The sequence below is a fragment of the Arachis ipaensis genome, chromosome B5 (genome assembly GCF_059453495.1).
Source record: "Arachis ipaensis isolate K30076 ecotype BB chromosome B5, ASM5945349v1, whole genome shotgun sequence".
In the NCBI taxonomy this organism is placed as follows: Eukaryota; Viridiplantae; Streptophyta; class Magnoliopsida; order Fabales; family Fabaceae; genus Arachis; species Arachis ipaensis.
In genome coordinates, this window is record NC_142440.1 from 159,262,777 (window position 1) to 159,284,974 (window position 22,198).

Below are 22,198 nucleotides of genomic sequence, written 5' to 3' on the forward strand. Positions count from 1 at the left end.
TTAAAAACCAAAAAGTCTGAAAAGAAAAATCTATGAAACTAACTGTACAAATGCAAGCCTATTTTACACCATAGAAAATAAAAAAGACAATTGGTAATTTGGTATGGTATTTTTATGTCATCCTTGGTAGGCTTATTAAAGCTTCACTATATTTTCGATTAAAAGGAGTATTATTACATGGGAGTTAGCAGACAAAACATGTGAATCAAAGATAGTCCATTGGAAGATCCCAATCATCTTCATTATCCCAATATCTTTGATTAGGTTTCTTTCTTCCAAGACTTTTCCTTCTCCTTGAAACTCGGCCATATGTCACAGATGGTTCAGAGTCATAATCTTCAAGATCATCCATTGAAACTCCTACATTCTGGTTGCCAAGAAACCCTGGGACAAGCAAATAGGTTGTTTTATGATCAGCAAGACAAAATAAATAAATGAGTCAATGACATTTCTTTTAGTAGTAATAATGATTATATAGCAATAGAGCGATGCTATCCAACTTGGTGTACGAGACAAAATGAGCACACAAGATATTTTTCTTCAATGTTTTATTGGGAAGTCAAAATGTTGTTCTGTTTCCTCGCTAAATTCTAAATCGTCCCCGGAGTAGAAAAAGAGCACCAACTATTTCAAAAGAAAACGAATTCAATAAAACCAAATGGAGGAAAGGGTATTTTTGGAAGAAAAAAATTTAATTTTGACCAGAAAACTAAAACAGGACGAAATAAGACGTTCAGAATAAAAATAGAATGTTTGGAACGTTAGGGACAAAATCAAGACTTAGCCCAAATGTTAGGGAGTAAGACAGTATTTTACCCAAACTAAATGATATAATTAGACTTTTACCAACCAAATAATATAATTAGATGACTTTGCTTAAAAATCTATGGACAATAGCCATAAAACGGAGAAACCAAAATAAAGTATGAGAATCACAAGTTCCCATGTACAAGCCATAATAAGCATGGCTTGATATATAAGCAGGAATCAAAACTTTCAGCAGCTAAGAAACAGAGGCGAAGTATATCACGAAGCTCTAATCAGAAAAGGAAGCAATGTTGCCGAAATCAATATCCTACTTAGTTCGTTAGTCGTAAGGGCAAAAGAAAATGTAAAATGTGAAATAGTAATGTGATACACTCATACACTCAAATTTCCATTATTGAAATGAAGGTACCTTTGAAAGCCTTTGTATACGCGACGTTGCAGCTTCGCGAACCACAACAGCATCAGATACTACTTCCAGTACATCCTCGACTAGCAAAGAGTAAGTACTTACCTAAAAGTATGGCAATCAAGAATTATAATTTGTAGACTAAACCCCTTAGGAGTCACAAATGATCAAAATGAAGGAATTGTGACTTGGATTTGTTAACATAGGATGTAGACTTCCATTTCCAATTGGATTGGCAAAACTTGCATGCTATTTTGAGTTCTGAACTTGGTTTTTTATTAACCTTACAAAGAGGCACTGATTTACCAAACTTGAAGGGATAATTGATAGTCCAAATGAATCAAGCTCAAGTTCTTCAACAGCACCTGAATTGAGGCTGAACGTGTATCCACGTACCTAAGAGCTTAGAGTTCCCTTATCAAATAATTGGATATAAATAAATATGTGAAATAAAAGTAGAAGAATAAACGTATAATCACCTTTCCAATATTCCGTTGAGAGGGTGTCACAACTTTGTATCCAACCTATCAAATAATAATATGATGAATCAATTACCACCTTAAAAATAGTCCTACCTTGTTTCAATTTTTGAAGTGTGGTAAAATAATGGTGGCACCACTAAATCATATATTAAATTAAATGGAACTGCTTCCCATGATGACTTATTGAAAAGGGTTAAGGCATGGGAAAAATCGTATAACAGGTATTGGATTTTGCATAGAAATTTAGAAAACCATGATGAAGAGCACTTTGCATTTTGGCACAAATGACCAAAATAACCGATCAGAACCAAAATCATACATAAGACCAAAGGAGATCATCTAAAAGTATTTGATCTTGAAGAAGAAATAAGATATCTTCATCTTACTAACAAGTAGTTGAAAACTTGAACACAACCATTTAGACATTTACAACATGATATTTTATGGTAAACGGTTCCCAAGATCTGAAAAAAGGTTATCACCGACATTTTTATGAAACCACTTAGTTTCAATCCTACATAATGTTTTGTTATCTCATTACACTTTGTCAATTATGAATAATCAATTCTCATTATTTCTACTTTAAATGAATGATACCAACTTCAGAAGACATCAGATTCAGATATCACATTCACATAATTTGGAGCATCATCACCGTCTAACAAACAAGGATAGAGCAAAAGCATCTTACATGAACACAATTCATAATAACCTTTATTATTTAAGCAACACAACAAAGTGAGTACCACTAACAAATATCAAAAGAGAAGATTTCTCCAACATATTCTGCCAATCAATGAACCCTACAATAAATCTTTCAAGAAAAAATAATTCACAAGAAAGAATCATATAAAACTTTAAAACATACCAGGGTCTCCAATCCAACCATTTTAAATTCGTTGTCTATCATGCTTTCATCAGGGACAAAGACGACATCCCCGACCTGAAAAGAGAACCAACAGAACACTCAACAGCATGAAAAACACATGAGGTCACTAGCTTGCAAAGCTAAAAATGCACACCACATTCAAGTAAGACAGACCATAAGACAAGGTCGCAAAACCATAGTACAGATTCATATTGGAATATAGGGGCGTTGGAAATTTCGGACAAAAAGCTTGATCTGGAAGCATCTACATAATTTAACTGGTAGCGGACCCGAATGGTCCTCTCTACATGTTATTGCCGGGTCCTATCTACATGTTATTGCAGGCAACAAAACTCCTCCAAAAGTGAAACAAACTAAAAAATGGTGTAAAACACTTGTAGCAAAGCATACACCATAAAGCATTCAAAATGTGTTATTCCAAAATTTGTTATACCTGACTAATGTCCTCCAGAAGGAAGTTATCTGCATTCCCAGAAAGCAAGTTTGGCCTCATCTCCACAAATAAAACCATCCACTGCACATGAAATTCACCAAAAGGAGATACATCAATAAATGTGTGCTTAGACTAACATAGTTTAAGTTCAATATAGCTAATAATCAATATCCAAACATGCTTAATGCTTTCCACCCCAAAGAAACAGGTAGCAAACCAGGAAAACAAACAAACATTATAAATAAATTCCCCAAAAAAGCATGCTTTACATTTATAGCTTAAGAAATGGTCACTCACAGCAGTGGTGTCAACCCAAAGCTGAGTAACAAACCCCAAGCTAAGAGTTATACTAATGACCTGCTTAGGCAACAAATTGGACCTTCTAATCCCATCCTTACCACTAAATTTCTCAACTTTAACATCATCTTTTCTCAAATCATCATTATCATCATCATTTGCAGCACCACCCTGAACCTGAACCTTAACCAAATCATCGTCGTCTTCAAAACCCTTCTTCTCCTTCATCATTGGCACCCAACCCAACAGGATCATCCATTTCCCTGAGTCCAACATCATCAAATGGATTATCACTATCAGCAATATCCTTTTCACCAACTGAACCATCACCAGTAGGGTCACCCTCCAAGCCCAAATTCTCCCCCTCTCTCTCATCAAATCCAAGTTGTTCATTGTTGTAGAAGCTATAAGCACCGCCCCTTGAGCCTCTTCCATGGACTATTGGACCCATTGAAGAAGCAACTACAACAAGGGTGGCAGTGGTTTTTGAGCATTCTTAAGAGAAAGGTACATGAGAATTTGGGGTTAGGCATTGATTGTTGCTGAGAAAGGGAATCTATGAGATTCTGGGAGTGAGATTGAAAGCGGGCTTGCGGGAAGAAGCTCAGTCATGGTGAGTTGTGAATAGTGAGAGAGTTTGCAACAAAAAGCAAAGATTTTTTATGCATGGAATTAGAATAGAGCCCTTTTTTCAAACCATGCGGATGGTTAGAAATATTGTACGAAGTGATGAAGCTGTGAAGCAGAATATGAATGGATAAGGGTGAATCAGGATGCATTTTTACATGAAAAAATAGTTACATTTTTACATGAAAAGTAGTTTGAGTAAAAAGAATTTTATACAAATATTTAATTATATATTTTTTAAAAAAATATCTCTTAAATTTATTATTTGAATAATTATTTAAACTATGTATGAATTTAATTAAATAAAAAATTATTATATATATAATTATATATATAGTATTTAAATTAAATTTTAGTTCACTAATTTACTATCACGACCCAAATTTAAATTTTATTGTCTTTAAATATAGCAAAAATATTCATAATAATATCCTAAATTTAAATTTTAGTACTACAAATTTAGTCCAAAAAAACACACAAAAATAAATCGAGTGGTGTGCACAATTACATAAATCGAAGGTAAGTAATTAAAAAAATGTGTGGGACTCTATTCTAATTGATATTTTTCTACTCTAAACAGACACGCATAAGCAACTACATCTCAAAAAGAAAGAGAGTGACAAAGTAAGAGCTTGTACCCCAGGAGAGTCGCTGTGATTGCTGTATGATGCGGTTGACCAGGTTTGAAATGACATGTTCGATTGCGAGCTTGAGCAAGAGAGAGTACTCATGACCGGTGGAAAACCAAAAAACGAAAGATGAGGAAGGAGGCATGGCAGAGGATTGGAGGTGGGAGACGTCACTGTCGCCGCCGCCGCTGGATCTCTCTATCGTTACTATATGTCGGAGCTACTCAAAACAGTCGTCAACTTTACCTTGCCTTCAACCCTTCTCAATTACTTGGATTTCAACCCCTAATTTCTAACTTATGGTCTTATAGTGTTGGTCTTCAGTCTCTTGGGACTAATTTGTGAGTAGGCTTTATAATCTGTAATTATTTTGTTGTACACTGCTTTAAACTTATAATTATACTTATAAAAATTACTATTGAATTTTACTATCAAAAGATTTTAATTGGACTTGAATAATTTATTTATTAGAACTAAATATTTATTCTTGTGAAACTCATTTTTACCTGCACATGAGACTATATATTTTTATGAGATTATATAATTTTAAAACTAATTATTGATACTTGCTATTCTTAAATTGTGAAATATGGTGGAATTCTTTATGATTTAAAAAGTAAGATCCAAAATTATTTGTATGAGAAAGTATTGGTTTATATGATTTGAGACCTTGTGTATTTGAAAGAATAAATAGTTCATTATATTTTGAATTAGTTTGGGGAGACTCGTATTAAAAAACTATAGTTAACAATGATAATGACGTTAATCTAGATGCATCTGGTTTAAATTTCACCTAATATGGGCATTGTTAGCTTAACATGTAGACCACACATTGATCTATTATTCTATATAGACATTGATTTAATTAATTAAAAGACATATTAAAATATTTTTAAAATATTGTTTACAAGACGGTTAAATTAAATTTTTTCATAGACCGATAAATTTATCCAATTATATTTTATTTTACATTAAACAAAATCTGTTAATAAATTTATTTATGAGACTATTAGATTAAATTATGTAGAAGACAATATTAGAATATAATTAATTATTTATTACAATAGCATTAAATTAATTTTTTGTCAAAGACTGCTAAATTAATTATTTTATCTGATTATTTTTATAAATGATATGGAGTGCATTTTTTTTAATTTAGTAATTTTGAGTAATGTAATACGTACTAAAAAAAACTAATCGAACGTCTTTTTACAGACACTTCAGATGTTCTTGTCATGTCGTGTGAGCTTGTTGATTTTATTGTCTGACATCCTACTATTTTATATTAGGAAGATCGGGTTCAGCCACACAATCAAGTTAAGGAATTTCATATTAGATAATTCTTTATTCTCTATTTTTGTTAAACAGCAGAGGTTCAAAACCCATAATTTTTACCTTCTATGAGGTAAGTGCATATTACACGCCAGAATATGGCGTACCATCTTGGTTTGCGAATAGATGGTAAGCTGATTGGGAGGTACACTAGAAATTTTCTACAATTTCATAGCTATCCCACATGACAGTGGGTTGAGGCCCTGTTCGATGATAGGCGTCAACCTCACTATAGCTAAAGGCGGAGGAAGAAGTAACCGAGCATCCCCACCAGCTTGAGCCTCCGACATATACTCATCAAAGAAATCACTCTCGTTAGATGACCTGGTTTCAGCAATGTAAGCTGAATGAGACTCACTCTCCTCTTTTTCCACGTGATCACTCAGTTTAACACAGTAAATAAATGTTGCTACTACCAAGACTGCCTGTGGGATCGAAGAGAAATGCCCACCACCACCTACATCATGAACTATAACATATCATTCCATCACATGTTGGGCATTTATATTAACCTCACATGCACCTCGAACATTACCCTCACATGGTCATCAACTTTGACCTAAAATATCTTGTTTTGAAACCCTCTGTTCGACAACGTTATAAGAATTTATAACCACTCTCCTAACTTTCTTGGAACCTATTATCCCTATATTGATCAAAATGACATTCTTCAGCGTATATAGAGAATAAAGTCGACAAATGTGCACAATATCACAGGAGAATTACACTAAAATATCACTCTTTATTCACAATTTCTTATGACCCCATTTGAGTAAATAATCACAAAGAAAAACTCATTAATAGTCATATCTGTGAATTAAAAAAAAAAAGAGAATGTAGTGTGTTGGATGAATTATAATGAGTCTTGAGGTTCAAACTTTTTATATAGGTGATTTTTTTTAACATAACTATTTAAAATGCAAAATATCTAATTTACTTTTACACAGATCTCAGATGTATTGAGTTTAAAAAATTTATTACCTTATCTTGAATGCACAGTGTTCCAAATATGTACAACTTACATAAATATAATTGATCTAAGGTGCATCCAAGATATTTTATAAAAAATATGACACATCTCGAGTGTAAAATACTTGAAATTTGAGTATAATTTTTTTTAACTTTTATATCCAAAATATAAAATAATTATTTAAAAAATGGCAAACATTTCACAAATTATGCATATTAATAAATATAATATTATTTAATTTAAATTAAAAAATCTCTCTTTTTCACGGGTAGTAATTTTTCCTAGCAAGCGGATATCCACAAAAATTTATCTGTCGAAAAATAAATTTGGGGGTAATTTTTTTCTGCAGAGACCGAAGATGGGACCTGTATAATAAACAGGACGGAGACATGGATAGAGATTCCCGCCTCGTGGAGACCCATATAATACCGTGTAAAAGAAATGACCAAACTGCCCTTAATACATATAAGTTTCACAATTCATAAAATTCTAACAACTACATTCTCCCTCTTCTCAGCAGCCCACCACAAACCCTATCAGAGGAGATTCACTCCCCCTCTTCTCTCACCGCCGTCCGCCACCCTCTTCCCCCTTCACCGCCGCGCTCTCCCTTCACATTGCTTCTTCCTCTCACTCTCAAAGCCACCGGCACCATAGCAGTCATTGCGTCGTGCGCCTGAGGAGAAGATAACCATTTCCGCTTCGTCGCCATCCAGAGGAAAGGAGAGCCGTCTTCATGCTACGCGCCCGAGGAGAAAAAAACCGTCGTCACTTCGTCGTCATCCAGAGGACAGGAGAGCCATCTTCATGCCACGTGCCTGAGGAGAACCATCGCAGTTTTCGTCGCCGTCCAGAGGAGAGTTGTCTTCATCGTCACCGTTCATAGGAGAGCCGCCTTCGTCGCCGTCAAAAGAAGAGCCATCATTCATCGTCATCAGAGGAGAGCCACTGCCGCTCACCTTCTTCCTCTCACTGCGTCGCTCACTGCTTCCTGCTCAAAGATTCATCGTCCCTGTCTCTGGTCCGCCTCTTTCCTGTCGGCGCTCACTGATTTTAATATATGTTTTGATTTTCAATTGATGAAATTGCTATGGTTTGAATTCTATTAATGTGAAATTAGATTTAGGTTTAGGATTTGAATTTTGTTAATTGATAAATTTAAATTTAGAGATAAATTTTGTTGTTATGAAATTGAATTTAGGGTTTAAAGTTTGAATTTTTTAAAAAAAATTGGGACATTTTAGAATTTGAAATATGTTAAATGTTAATTATCTTTTAGTTTTTTATTTTTCTATTTTTTTAAAATATTTTGAATTTTTTTTTAAATTCAAAAATATTCGTAGAGACCCCAATTCTCGACAGATACGGGGTCCTTATCATCTGTGATGGGGACGAGATAGAAACAGATTATAAGAGCAACTTCAATGGCTAAATTTTGGAAGCCCTATTACTATATGTGTCAAAAAAAAAAGAAAAAAAAGAAGGGAACCATGCATTGAAGTGGGAGTGAATCCTCTCGAGTGAAGAAAAATTGGATGGTGTCTATTGTGATTCTTGCCCTTCATTGCTCTCTCTCTCATATTTATTTTTAGTGTTATTTATAAAGTTAATGGTGAGATATCATAAAATACTAGAAAAGATCCATTTTCCATTAAAATAGAATGAGAAGTGAGGTCTTTCTCTTTTATCGAGAAAGTGAAGACCTCTGAAAAGGGACTTTGCCTTTTCAATAATTTTTTGATACGTGACTAATAAAAAGAATAAAAAAATTTATTTAAATAATTAAATCATATTTAAGTTAGTTGATAATTATAATTAATTATATTAAATAATTATTTTTTTATTTAATTAATAATTTATATTAATAATATATATTAATTATATAAATCATAATTAATATAAATAATTATATTAAATTAATATGAAATATTATTTATGTTATTATATTAAATTATAATTAATTAAATTTTTTATATAAAATAATAAATTTAATTTTTATATTTTATAAAATAATTTTTAATATTAATATTTTTTAACAGTAAATTATTTTTGAATTTATAAATTTAAAAAATATTATTATAAAAAATAGTAATTATTTTAATTTTAATTATTTTAATTAATTAATTAAATAGAATTATAATAGAGACTAAAATTAGTTTTTTTTTTTAATAGAGAAGAATGATATTTTAAATTTTTATTTATTATTTATGACGCAAAAATTAATGTTGAGTTTTTTTTTATGACAGATAAATTATAAATAAAAATTAGGATGAATTTCTTATTGAAAATGATCTAGATGACAGGAGACGGGGGACATGTCTCCGTCCCTGGAACCCATTGCCATATCTACGTGGCCTTTTTCATGGTATAAAAAACACATAATGCGGGTTGCTGGACATTATCATTAAATATGCTTGAAGATAAAAAAAGAAATTCCTTTAATCCAAATGAGCACCGCAAAATTAGGTTCATTTTTTTATATATGAAAAAAATATTAATATTACACAATAAAATAGATATTTGTACCGTATTTATACTACTATGATGTTAGTATAAATCGCAAGTTACGTTTTGTGTTTTTATTTTTTAATTTTTTTCTGTTTTTGATTTTTGAACAACATAAAACGTAGGTTGCGTTTTATTTTAAAAAAAATTGAAATAAAACTCACAAAAACGTAAGTTACATTTTACATTTTGCTATTTTTTAATAATAATCAAAACGCAGGTTACGTTCCAATAATAATAATAACAATAATAACAAGAGTGCTAATACTAATAATCTACTAATAATAACAATATTGATAGTACTATTATTCCTAATATTAACTAACAGTTACAATAATATAACTAAAGCGGTGAATAATTATAATAATAATAAATATACAGTTTCGGATAATAATAATAATAATAATAATAATAATAATAATAATAATTAATATATAATAATAAAATTTAATTATTTTATTAGTTCTTATAATTTTATTAAATTTTTAATTAAGTTTTTATATATTTTTTAATTATGTCTTTATACTATTTTTAATTTTGTAATTACGTTATTTTTATATTAAAAATATTAAAATTAACATAATATTTATACTAAAATACATACTGTCAAAAATTTAATTAAGTTTTTAATTATAAATATTTTTAATTTGTAAAGAAATATTCAGTTAACTCTAATATTTTTTACACTAAGAAGGACTTAATTATAAAATTAAAGCAATTTTGGGATCTAATTGAAAAAAAAAATATAAAAACTCAATTAAAAATTTGATAAAACTATAGAGACCAACAGAATAATTAAACTTAATAATAATAATAACAATAATAATAATAACTTGTTGTAGTGCTAATAACAATAATAATAGTAGTAATATAATAATATTAATAATACTAATATGCTTTAGCCAACTCTTTGTAGAAAATTTTTTTCTTTTTTTCTTATATTAAAACGCAAGTTGCGTTTTGCTTTTTTATTTTTATTTTTTTTGTTTCTAATAAAACGCAAGTTACGTTTTGTACTACTATAAATTTGCAGGTCCATAATTTTACATAACACACCATAATACAATATATGTACATAACACTATTTTTTCTTCCATTTTTAAATTATTTTCTGGCAAAATTAGCACAGGCAAGTGGAGAAACCAAATTTCCGTAGCATATTCCCCATCCTCACATTCCAACAAGTACAAAAAACCCATTACACCAAAAAAGGAAAGAAAACAAGTGGGACCCAATATACACTTGGTCAACCACTCAATTGGCACCAACAACCAATCACATGAAACCACGTAACACCTGATTAACATGTTTACGCGGCGACGCGAGTGCTCTTCCACATGTTTAATTGAAATCGGAATCCCTCTTTTCCTTTCTTCTATTTTTCTGTGAAAACAACGCCTTTTTTTCCCAATTCCCTTCCCCCGCAACCTTCCCAGGTAAGAAAACCAACTCAAATTTCTTATATCCGTTTCCAAAGTTTCGATTTTTTGTCTTCCTTTGCTTTCAAACCATCATCTTTTATTATTTTTCAAATCCCGTCTTGTAGGTTAGCTTGTAGCGTTTAATTAATTAATTAATTAATTCTTTAGTTCTGTTTGTTCTGGTGGGTTGGTTTGTTTGATGATGCTTTTGTTTATCTTTATATGAAGATGATGAATTGATGTTTGTAGCTTGTGAATTATGTGCTTTTGTCCTTTGGGGTTTTGACCCTAGTTTTGGGTTTTTTGGGACTTTTGGATCCGTGATTTGGTGTTTTGGGAATTTTGTCATGAGTTAGATCTTGATGTCCATTGAAGTATAGATTGTCGTTTTATCATATCTTTGATACCGATGTTCAATGCCGGATTACTTTCTTGGACTAGGAAGCATCCATGTTTGATAATTTTTTAATTATTCACCCTTTTTAGTAGTTGTTGGTATTTTTTTTGTCTAAAATGATTCTATTTATTTAAGATTGGTGGTTGAGATCTGTTACGGATCTGGCCCACGGATCCTATACCCGGAATGGTCCCCGAACCCGGTTACATAGGTCTGACCCGTTTCGTCCTTCTAGAAGGTTCGGAACCGGCCCACTAGAGCTCCTAACCGACTTTCGAATTCAAACGTCTCCCTTATCTTAGTAAAATAAGATAAGATAAGATCATTCAAATATCTCTCTTATCTTAGCCAAATAAGATAAGATAACATATTCACCATCACCTATAAATAATTTAGCCATGTCTCTCTGATTTTGATTCCTCCTTCTTTGTTGGATGAAAACTTTTAGCAATAACTTACAATAATTTATGGGAATAAAGAATAAGTGATGTATACTGATTTACATAAATTCTGAACGAAGCAGAAAGTCTACATTTTTTATGCATACATTAGGATTAGCTTGACCCTGGTTCTATTTGCCGTGATGCCTGCATTTTGCTCTCTTCTCCATTCTCACCTAAAACAAGGAGGTGAATCTTATTAACATAATAATTTGTAATTCAGATTTTTGTTCATTCATAGAGAAAATTGTTAAATTTTTATCGTCTACAAGCATTTTAACTTTTGATCACTGATTGTTATTACTTATTAATATATATGTGAAGAAACGTATTTTAATTTGAGCAATACTATTGATCCCCATTGTGTTTTCAATTTCTTTTTTTAAAAAAATTAGTTATATATAATGTGATTTCACTTCAAATTTTAAATGACTCCATTATAAATAAATTAAATTTAATTGGCCAAAATTTTAAATTTATTTTTTTATTTTTCTATTATTTTGACTATTATTTAACCTAATCAAATTTATTTCTTGTGTTGTCACTCTTTTATTCCATTAAACCCTCCTCTTATTTTTATATTTTCAATTTTTTTTCTATTTTTTGTCTAGTGGTCAGCCTCTCTTCATCAAAAGGTAAATTTTAAATTTTCCATGTTTTTTATATAGCTTTCTATGACTATGTATGTATTTTCCTATTTCATTATTTCTCTTTTTGATATTTTCAATAGAAAATTTTAATTCAAACAATTATAGTTTAGGTATTAATCTAATATTTTATTCTCTTCATGACTTTATATATTTTATTTTATTTTCAATTTATTCATCTTTATTATTTGTTTTTTTTTTACTTTTGTTCTATTATATGTATCTATGTTGCATATAAAATTTTAAAATGAATTGATTAATTTAATAATTTAAAATAGATTTTTTATTTTTAGAAATAGTAATGAAAAAATATTTTAATTACAATACATAATTACACAGATGCATAAAATTTTTCATCTAACATTATATCAAAATTAAATTAAAAAATATATAACAAATTTAATTATTTTAAAAAGAAAGAAAGAAAAAAAATTATAAATTAAATTTCTATTATTTTATATAAATATACTTTTCATATACAGATTTAATTTTTTTAGAATTTATATATAATTCTAATTTTAAATTATAAATACTAGTGTATCGTTAGGCACTAATATGCCAATTGATTTAGTCTTTTATTATTAAATATGTATAAAAAAATTAGTTACGATAATAAATTATCTATAATTTAATTAAAATGTTTTAAGTTCAAGTTTTAGAAATAAAAAATTATTTTTTTATAAATTATATATAATGAATAGTAGTATTTTAAGAATGAAAGTGATTTTTTTTAATTTTTGTATTTTTATATAATTAATAATGTTTAACAAAATTTATTTTAGCACGCCTCCACTCTTAAAATTTTTTTGGTCTGTCACTGTAACTAGTAAATATTATTTTTTTGTCAGCATTTAATAATAATATTTACTCATATTTAAAGAAATTTTGCATACAAAAAGTATATAGTTTATACCTATATTTATCAAAGTAATTAATATAGTTTGCATCCACATTTTTTTATAATTTGCATACATAAATTAATAAAAATTATTTGTTAAAGATAATTTAGTGTTTGTACTAGTCAAATAGTCATAAAAATACTAAAAATGATTAGTCCCAAAAATTTTATTTTTAATTTTTTTTTTAAAATTTTATATTTTTATTTAATTATGAGTTTATGACCGAATTAATTGAACAAAAATAATTTATCGGTTGAATTAGTGATTAATCTCGTTCGGTTCTGATAAGTATGGACTACAGTTCAATCTCTATTCACTTACCCGTCGATAGACGAGAACGACCCCCGTTTCTTTGTCCTGAATCACTCCCACCTCTTTAATGTGTTTGCTGCTATCTGTTCTCTTTCTACAATCTCCGTAGCTATGTAATGTCAGCGAGGTCTCATCGCCGATTTGTTCTCTCTGCCATTGTTGTGCACTTGTGCTCTCTACTCACCCAGTCTTATCACTTCCTCTGTGCTCTCTCTCGTTACCAGTACCTCTCGATATCTTAATTTTAAAATTTCTATTTTATGAATTAGTTTTGATTTTTGCAAGGTTATGAAAATTGGTGCGAACCGTGAGGACAAGAATTGCAGTTTGGTTAAAAATTATAACCGCCAAATTTAAAAACCGTTTTTGAACTGTTGAACCGATTGAAAACCGGTCGGTCAAACCGAATGGCAATACGACAGGTTTTCACCCTTTTGAATGAAAACGACGCCGTTTCACTATTAAAAAGAAAAAAAGGAAGGAGAAACGGGAATCCACTAACCCTAGTCTCCACTTTCAGCAGCATCTCCTTCCTCTCGAGCTCCTCAGTCCTCCCTCACACCCTCAGAATCGCATCATTTGCTCTGTCCAGCCACTAAGCTCCATAGTTCCATCCAGGTCATCCTTGAAAACGCTAGCCTCTCTTTATGAGGTGAAAACACAATGTCTAATTAAGCTTGATTAAATTCGGCTGGAGCTCTTTAATCTTTGTGATATCTTCTTCTTAGATAGATCCTTAATTTGTTTGATTTGCTTTTGTATGATTAAACCTTGTTACTTTAACTAATTAACATTCTGGAGCCTTAATTTGCTTGTTTTGCTTGTCATTTGAATTTAATTAAATATAAATGGAAGGAGATATGCCTTAATTTGCTTCTGTTTTACTTGCCATTTAGGTTCACTAATGCATATTCCTTAAACACAATGTAATAAGTGCCTTGCATGTAATTGTTTGCAGTTCCTGATTTATCTTTTGTTCCTTTTTGGATCTTGGATATATAACATTTTAAATGCCTAATGACTTGTAATATGTGTGCTGTGTAAAAGGATTTGCTGCATCTTTAAGGGTTATTTCACTTGAGATTGCTTGCTTTCCTTTGATCAGCTGTTGTACTAAATTTGGGTCTTAATCAAAATTCAGAATTGTCAATATTTGAAGAAAATTGTCAAGTCTTATTTCTCCATGTCTGGACAAATACAATCAACATAAACTTTTGAATTGATTTGAGGAATGAGGAGTAAAATAGACTCGTGGTATTTAAGTATTGAATTGATTTGATTTGATTTCCTACGTATAACAAGGACTGAGATTAATCATCTTCGACCTCTATCCTACTCTTTCCGCAATTGAATAAGCTTTTTTCTTGAAATTAAATTTGACACATTCTTCCCTTGTTAATGCTGAGCAAAGCCATGAGATTTAGAAACCTGGGACTACTTGGATCATTTGCCAAAGAGGGGTTGGAAAAAGCATTCTCTCTTGGAAAGTTCTTCTGTTTTTTACATGTCACCGACACCTATTTGGTCACCTTTGTTGTGGTAAGCATGTGGTATCTATTTGCTTTTTCTTAAAATTCTATTTCTTTTTCAAGAAACTTGCAAATTGATCATGACAAACTTCCATCATATCATTCTTTAAAATTATAAATCAAAAGAAAAAAAAAGGTGATTAACTGTATTCCTTCACTTTAAAATGGATCTCCACAAATACACTTAACTATTACAATAATCTGACAGTATTAATTTAATTAAGATATTGTAACAATTAGGAATCTGTTAAGTGTCCAAGTGAAGAAAACAAGGAGGGAAGGGAAGCAATTAAGTCAGTTATAGAGGATGGTGGTAAAATAGTACCTTTACCTTTTATTTACAATAGAAAAGTGAGTTGAAAATGAAAATAGGGCCAACTAATGTAACAAATAGGACAGCTGGAAAGGTTGGTGGAGATGAGGTAATTCTATTATAGAGAGAGGATCAAAGTTGGGATTTTAGACCGGGCAGGATCTTAGGAGGGTGGTAGCTGCTCGAATGCTACCTTGTTATCTACTTTCCGTAATTGGTTCTTCAATTGATTCATCAAAGACCGAGAGAGTATCACTTTTATACCTTCCAACTTCTATGTTTCTCATTCCCTTCTATTATCTTCCTACTCTCCCTTTTGTAATTCTGCTCTTTATATTCTTCTAATCTGATTCTTCCTCTATTGCCTAGACTTATAATTACTGCCTAGTCTTACAAAATTTTAGAGAATTTTTTAAGTTGAGTTAATTGGAGAGTAATGTGGGTATCACTTTTTTCTTATGAAAAGCAACTAATCAGCCTCAATGCATCAGACATCTGGTCCTAGCATGCTTCCCACAATAGATTTGATCCCAACAATATTTTTCGGTGAAAGGATCTCAACTAGATTTGGTAAAGTTACTCGTGGAGATATTGTGATTATTCGCTCCCCTCAAAACCCTAGGAAGCTTCTGGCTAAACGATTGGTTGGAATGGAGGATGATACTGTTACATACATTTCTAACCCTGATGAGCCTGATAAGCATGAAACTATTGTGGTATGGTTGATTCCTTATTTTTCTAGTGTTTTTCGTTCTATGGTTTTAATTAGGATTTAATTTCTATGCACCAAAACAACTTTACATTGTCAATGTAGCATAGATTTTATTCTCTTTTGATTTTGAGTTTTGGTTTTGGTTTGGTAGTGTGTTCGCCTTTTCTTTTGAATAATTGGTTTAAGGCATGGTTCATTTTGGTTCATCATTTTAATTGCCGGCTTGGTATTTGCTTATTTATAGCTTTTTTTTTCTTCTTTCAGTCAGATGAGTTGGATAGCCCCAACTTAACATCACAAACTCATGCACACTACACACTCACACACACAACACTTTTAAGGGTTCCTATCCACTACTTGGTCTCAACGAAGTTTCAGACCCGGGTGTGGTTGCTCACGAGGCAAATGAGGCCTCGACCACCTTATTTATAGCTTCTTGTGTTGATTTGTTCCCCTCCCTTACAAAATGGATATATAGATTATGTTGTCTATGTCTGTGTTATTTAGGTTCCAAAGGGTCACGTTTGGATACAGGGTGATAATGCATAAAATCCAATGATTCAAGGAATTTTGGTGCTGTTCCTTATGGACTTATTCAGCACAGGCTATTTTGGAGGGTAATATTTGTTTACTTAAAAAATTGTCCCCTTTCTTTATTTTTTCATCCAATCTTTTGATGTTTCTACTCTGTAGGTATGGCCAATAAAAGGTTTTGGACCTTTCTGGAAACACTGATGTGAGTGTACTTTATGATTCTCAAGTGAAGTTCAATGAAATTCAGCTTCACAAATCCCCTTTTCGTTTCCCTCTTTCTCTCTCTTTTCTCTCCACTTTCCTCTCTCCTCTCTCGATCTCATACCGTACAATTTGTTCAAGTTCACTAGCTTTTGTATCCTAATTCTATTGATTCCAATATTATGTTTCTAAGTTGCACATTTGGAGTCTTAGGTGGCAAAAAAATAATACAAAATATACTATCTTGTCAAAAGATAACAATGAGATAAATAGTTTAAAATTTAACACTCCGGTAAATAGATCTATGATACTTGGGTTAAAAAAATCTCATTGTCTATGAGCATACTGTAAGTTAAAATGCATAATTAATAATTAATTTATAACTTAGAATTATAAGCTCAAATTTTTCATAGTTATAAATAGCAATTTACTGAAATATTGACTATAGTAAGTTTAAATTTAAAATTTCATGCTCACTATTAGATTCTTTACTTACCACACTGTCACTCATAGTGACTCAACTTATCATATCTATATTATTGTGTCTGTGTGACTTCAATATTACGGATTTAAGCCTTGGAAATAACCACTAATATAATTATTATAATTATTAGGTTAGGCTGTGTACATTACATTTTTTAGATATGGTTCTTTTTCGGATTTTACGTTAATGTGGATTATTTATGTATTGGAATTTTCTTTTTAATTTCTAATTCGAACTTTTAGTTTGATTTAGAAAGAATATTAATTATGAATTGTTGGTATCTTCTTAATAGGATATTGGAACTGGACCTGTTCATACATTTGTGATTCAGTGTCGTTGCTGATTATTCACACTTGTTCTTGTTCCATTTGGAAGCCAAATCAAATTGAATAGTATCGTTTGAATTTTCTAACAACTGATAATGGCATTGATTGTGCTAGCCCGGTTATATATTCAGATTATATCATTCTTACAATAGTAATTCGAGCTAGTTGCAAATTTAAAAAGCTTCTTTGTATTGAATAGTTTGGTATATTGGAATCCACTATAGCATTTATTTTAGGGGTATCTATCAAGTTAAATTTCTGCAACTTTACTTCTACCCTTCATTTGTCTATACATTTTGCTCAATAATGTGGTTAAACTTTGCTTTAAAGCTAGAGTTAAAAACATGATCTCTACTTGTACACTACTCATGTCTATTAAACTATTAAGATATTCACATATATAATCTAGTGCAAAAAGAGCATGAATATTGTGGCTACCTAGGCAATGAAGAGATTCCAACTAGGCACAATTTTTTTGGTCCTTCTTCTGATTATTCTTACAAAATCTTCAACTGTCAATGCAGTAGAAGATGGCAGTATTAAGAATGAAGAATCTGATAAGGAAGAGCAAAATCATGTTCCAAATTTTATCTCAAGTTATGGGTATGAATTAGAAATTAATTATTTTCTATCAAATTAATTTTATGATGAATTGTTTATGATGAAATAGAAAAATTATCTTCCTTTTAGTTTGGCATCTTTCTCCAAAAGAAAAACAATTCATCATAAAATTAATTTGATAGAAAATAATCAATTTCTAATTCATACCCATAACTTGAGATAAAATTTGGAACATGATTTTGCTCTTCCTTATCAGATTCTTCATTCTTAATACTGCCATCTTCTACTGCATTGACAGTTGAAGATTTTGTAAGAATAATCAGAAGAAGGACCAAAAAATTTGTGCCTAGTTGGAATCTCTTCATTACCTAGGTAGCCACAATATTCATGCTCTTTTTGCACTAGATTATATATGCGAATATCTTAATAGTTTAATAGACATGAGTAGTGTACAAGTGGAGATAATGTTTTTAACTCTAGCTTTAAAGCAAAGTTTAACCACATTATTGAGCAAAATGTATAGACAAATGAAAGGTAGAAGTAAAGTTGCAGAAATTTAACTTGATAGATCCCCCTAAAATAGATGCTATAGTGGATTCCAATATATCAAACTATTCAATACAAATAAGCTTTTTAAATTTGCAACTAGCTCGAATTACTATTGTAAGAATGATATAATTTGAATATATAACATGGGCTAGCACAATCAATGCCATTATAATCACAGTTGTTAGAAAATTCAAAGTGTACTTTTCAATTTGATTTGGTTTCCAAATGGAACAAGAACAAGTGTGAATAATCAGCAACGACACTGAATCACAAATGTATGAACAGGTTCGGTTCCAATATCCGATTCAGAAGATACCAACAATTCATAATTAACATTCTTTTTAAATCAAACTAAAAGTTCGAATTAGAAATTAAAAAGAAAATTCTGATACATAAACATTCCACATTAACGTAAAATCTAGAAAAGAACCATATCTAAAAAATGTAATGTACACAGCCTAACCTAATAATATAATAATTATATTAGTGGTTATTTCCAAGGCTTAAACCCGTAATATTGAAGTCACGTAATATTGAAGTCACACAGACAAAATAATATAATGTGATAAGTTGAGTCACTATGAGTGACAGTGTGGTAAGTAAAGAATCTAATAGTTAGCATGAAATTATAAATTTAAACTTACTATAGTCAATATTTCAGTAAATTGCTATTTATAACTATGAAAAATTTGAGCTTATAATTCTAAGTTATAAATTAATTATTAATTATGCATTTTAACTTACAGTATGCTCATAGACAATGAGATTTTTTTAACCCAAGTATCATAGATCTATTTAACGGAGTGTTAAATTTTAAACTATTTATCTCATTGTTATCTTTTGACAATATAGTATATTTTGTATTATTTTTTTGCCACCTAAGGCTCCAAATGTGCAACTTAGAAACATAATATTGGAATCAATGGAATTAGGATACAAAATCTAGTGAACTTGAACAAATTGTACGGTATGAGATCGAGAGAGGAGAGCGGAGAGAGAGAAAGAGGGAAATGAAAAGGGGATTTGTGAAGCTGAATTTCATTGAACTTCACTTGAGAATCATAAAGTACACTCACATCAGTGTTTTCAGAAAGGTCCAAAACCTTTGATTGGTCATACCTACAGAGTAGAAACATCAAAAGATTGAATGAAAAAATAAAGAAAGGGGACAACAATTTTTTAAGAAAACAAATATTACCCTCCAAAATAGCTTGTGCTGAATAAGTCCATAAGGAACAGCACCAAAATTCCTTGAATCATTGGATTTATATGCATTATCACCCTGTATCCAAACGTAACCCTTTGGAACTTAAATAACACAGACATAGACAACATAATCTATATATCCATTTTGTAAGGGAGGGGAACAAATCAACACAAGAAGCTATAAATAAGGTGGTCGAGGCCTCATTTGCCTCGTGAGCAACCACACCCGGGTCTGAAACTTCGTTGAGACCAAGTAGTGGATAGGAACCCTTAAAAGTGTTGTGTGTGAGTGTGTAGTGTGCATGAGTTTGTGATGTTAAGTTGGGGCTATCCAACTCATCTGACTGAAAGAAGAAAAAAAAAGCTATAAATAAGCAAATACCAAGCCGGCAATTAAAATGATGAACCAAAATGAACCATGCCTTAAATCAATTATTCAAAAGAAAAGGCGAACACACTACCAAACCAAAACCAAAACTCAAAATCAAAAGAGAATAAAATCTATACTACATTGACAATGTAAAGTTGTTTTGGTGCATAGAAATTAAATCCTAATTAAAACCATAGAACGAAAAACACTAAAAAAATAAGGAATCAACCATACCACAATAGTTTCCTGCTTATCAGGCTCATCAGGGTTAGAAATGTATGTAACAGTATCATCCTCCATTCCAACCAATCGTTTAGCCAGAAGCTTCCTAGGGTTTTGAGGGGAGCGAATAATCACAATATCTCCACGAGTAACTTTACCAAATCTAGTTGAGATCCTTTCACCGAAAAACATTGTTGGGATCAAATTTATTGTGGGAAGCATGCTGGGACCAGATATCTGATGCATTGAGGCTGATTAGTTGCTTTTCATAGGTAAAAAGTGATACCCACATTACTCTCCAATTAACTCAACTTAAAAAATTTTCTAAAATTTTGTAAGACTAGGCAGTAATTATAAGTCTAGGCAATAGAGGAAGAATCAGATTAGAAGAATATAAAGAGCAGAATTACAAAAGGGAGAGTAGGAAGATAATAGAAGGGAATGAGAAACATTGAAGTTGGAAGGTATAAAAGTGATACTCTCTCGGTCTTTGATGAATCAATTGAAGAACCAATTACGGAAAGTAGATAACAAGGTAGCATTCGAGCAGCTACCACCCTCCTAAGATCCTGCACGGTCTAAAATCCCAACTTTGATCCTCTCTCTATAATAGAATTACCTCATCTCCACCAACCTTTCCAGCTGTCCTATTTGTTACATTAGTTGGCCCTATTTTCATTTTCAACTCACTTTTCTATTGTAAATAAAAGGTAAAGGTACTATTTTACCACCATCTTCTATAACTGACTTAACTGCTTCCCTTCCCTCCTTGTTTTCTTCACTTGGGCACTTAACAGATTCCTAATTGTTACAATATCTTAATTAAATTAATACTGTCAGATTATTGCAATAGTTAAGTGTATTTGTGGAGATCCATTTTAAAGTGAAGGAATACAGTTAATCACCTTTTTTTTTCTTTTGATTTATAATTTCAAAGAATGATATGATGGAAGTTTGTCATGATCAATTTGCAAGTTTCTTGAAAAAGAAATAGAATTTTAAGAAAAAGCAAATAGATACCACATGCTTACCACAACAAAGGTGACCAAATAAGTGTCGGTGACATGTAGAAAAGAGAAGAACTTTCCAAGAGAGAATGCTTTTTCCAACCCCTCTTTGGCAAATGATCCAAGTAGTCCTAGGTTTCTAAATTCCATGGCTTTGCTTAGCATTAACAAGGGAAGAATGTGTCAAATTTAATTTCAAGAAAAAGGCTTATTCAATTGCGGAAAGAGTAGGATAGAGGTCGAAGATGATTAATCTCAGTCCTTGTTATACGTAGAAAATCAAATCAAATCAATTCAATACTTAAATACCACGAGTCTATTTTACTCCTCATTCCTCAAATCAATTCAAAAGTTTATGTTGATTGTATTTGTCCATACATGGAGAAATAAGACTTGACAATTTTCTTCAAATATTGACAATTCTAAATTCTGATTAAGACCCAAATTTAGTACAACAGCTGATCAAAGGAAAGCAAACAATCTCAAGTGAAATAACCCGTAAAGATACAGCAAATCCTTTTACACAGCACACATATTACAAGTCATTAGGCATTTAAAATGTTATATGTCCAAGATCCAAAAAGGAACAAAAGATAAATCAAGAACTGCAAACAATTACATGCAAGGCACTTATTACATTGTGTTTAATGAATATGCATTAGTGAACCTAAATGGCAAGTAAAACAGAAGCAAATTAAGGCCTATCTCCTTCCATTTATATTTAATTAAA

At 30.9% G+C, this 22,198-nt stretch overlaps 2 protein-coding genes and 1 pseudogene across 5 annotated transcripts; 1 reads left to right on the forward strand and 2 right to left on the reverse strand.

Annotated features, from left to right (window-relative positions):
* Nucleotides 1-109: 109 nt before the first annotated feature.
* Nucleotides 110-3,996, reverse strand: LOC107639709 (uncharacterized). Of its 3 annotated transcripts, none has more exons than XM_016343277.3 (7): nucleotides 3,276-3,996; nucleotides 2,979-3,059; nucleotides 2,525-2,599; nucleotides 1,654-1,698; nucleotides 1,481-1,570; nucleotides 1,178-1,279; nucleotides 110-384 (listed from the first exon to the last, which is right to left on the reverse strand). In XM_016343277.3, exons 1-7 carry the CDS (start codon nucleotides 3,708-3,710, stop codon nucleotides 361-363), a joined length of 852 nt encoding a protein of 283 aa, XP_016198763.2. In that variant the 5' UTR covers nucleotides 3,711-3,996; the 3' UTR covers nucleotides 110-360. The 3 variants fall into 3 exon arrangements, 2 of the variants coding, with proteins under 2 accessions (XP_016198763.2, XP_088342238.1); XR_015883148.1 differs by having other exon boundaries at nucleotides 346-384; nucleotides 1,458-1,570; nucleotides 3,276-3,858; XM_088486112.1 differs by lacking the exon at nucleotides 1,481-1,570 and having other exon boundaries at nucleotides 3,276-3,858.
* A 6,697-nt stretch (nucleotides 3,997-10,693) lies between these two features.
* LOC107644921 (mitochondrial ATP-independent inner membrane protease subunit 1b-like) lies at nucleotides 10,694-17,329 on the forward strand (annotated as a pseudogene). Its single transcript, XR_015883609.1, has 5 exons — nucleotides 10,694-10,774; nucleotides 14,866-14,993; nucleotides 15,788-16,012; nucleotides 16,516-16,625; nucleotides 16,702-17,329. The product of XR_015883609.1 is annotated as a mitochondrial ATP-independent inner membrane protease subunit 1b-like (transcript).
* Nucleotides 17,330-19,776: 2,447 nt separating this feature from the next.
* Nucleotides 19,777-20,707, reverse strand: LOC107641559 (mitochondrial ATP-independent inner membrane protease subunit 1b-like). Its single transcript, XM_088487526.1, has 4 exons — nucleotides 20,474-20,707; nucleotides 20,079-20,213; nucleotides 19,862-19,945; nucleotides 19,777-19,782 (listed from the first exon to the last, which is right to left on the reverse strand). Exons 1-4 carry the CDS (start codon nucleotides 20,705-20,707, stop codon nucleotides 19,777-19,779), a joined length of 459 nt encoding a protein of 152 aa, XP_088343652.1.
* Nucleotides 20,708-22,198: the final 1,491 nt, after the last annotated feature.

Coding starts and splice junctions, on each gene's coding strand:
- LOC107641559 (XM_088487526.1), bottom strand. CDS start 20,707: ATGCATCAGATATCTGGTCCCAGCATGCTTCCCACAATAAATTTGATC. Junction 20,214..20,473: donor ATAAGCAGGAAACTATTGTG/GTATGGTTGATT, acceptor TTCTTCTTTCAG/TCAGATGAGTTGGATAGCCC. Junction 19,946..20,078: donor CGGGTGTGGTTGCTCACGAG/GCAAATGAGGCC, acceptor GTTTGGATACAG/GGTGATAATGCATATAAATC.
- LOC107639709 (XM_016343277.3), bottom strand. CDS start 3,710: ATGGAAGAGGCTCAAGGGGCGGTGCTTATAGCTTCTACAACAATGAAC. Junction 3,060..3,275: donor TTTGGGTTGACACCACTGCT/GTGAGTGACCAT, acceptor TTTCATGTGCAG/TGGATGGTTTTATTTGTGGA. Junction 385..1,177: donor GTATACAAAGGCTTTCAAAG/GTACCTTCATTT, acceptor TGCTTGTCCCAG/GGTTTCTTGGCAACCAGAAT.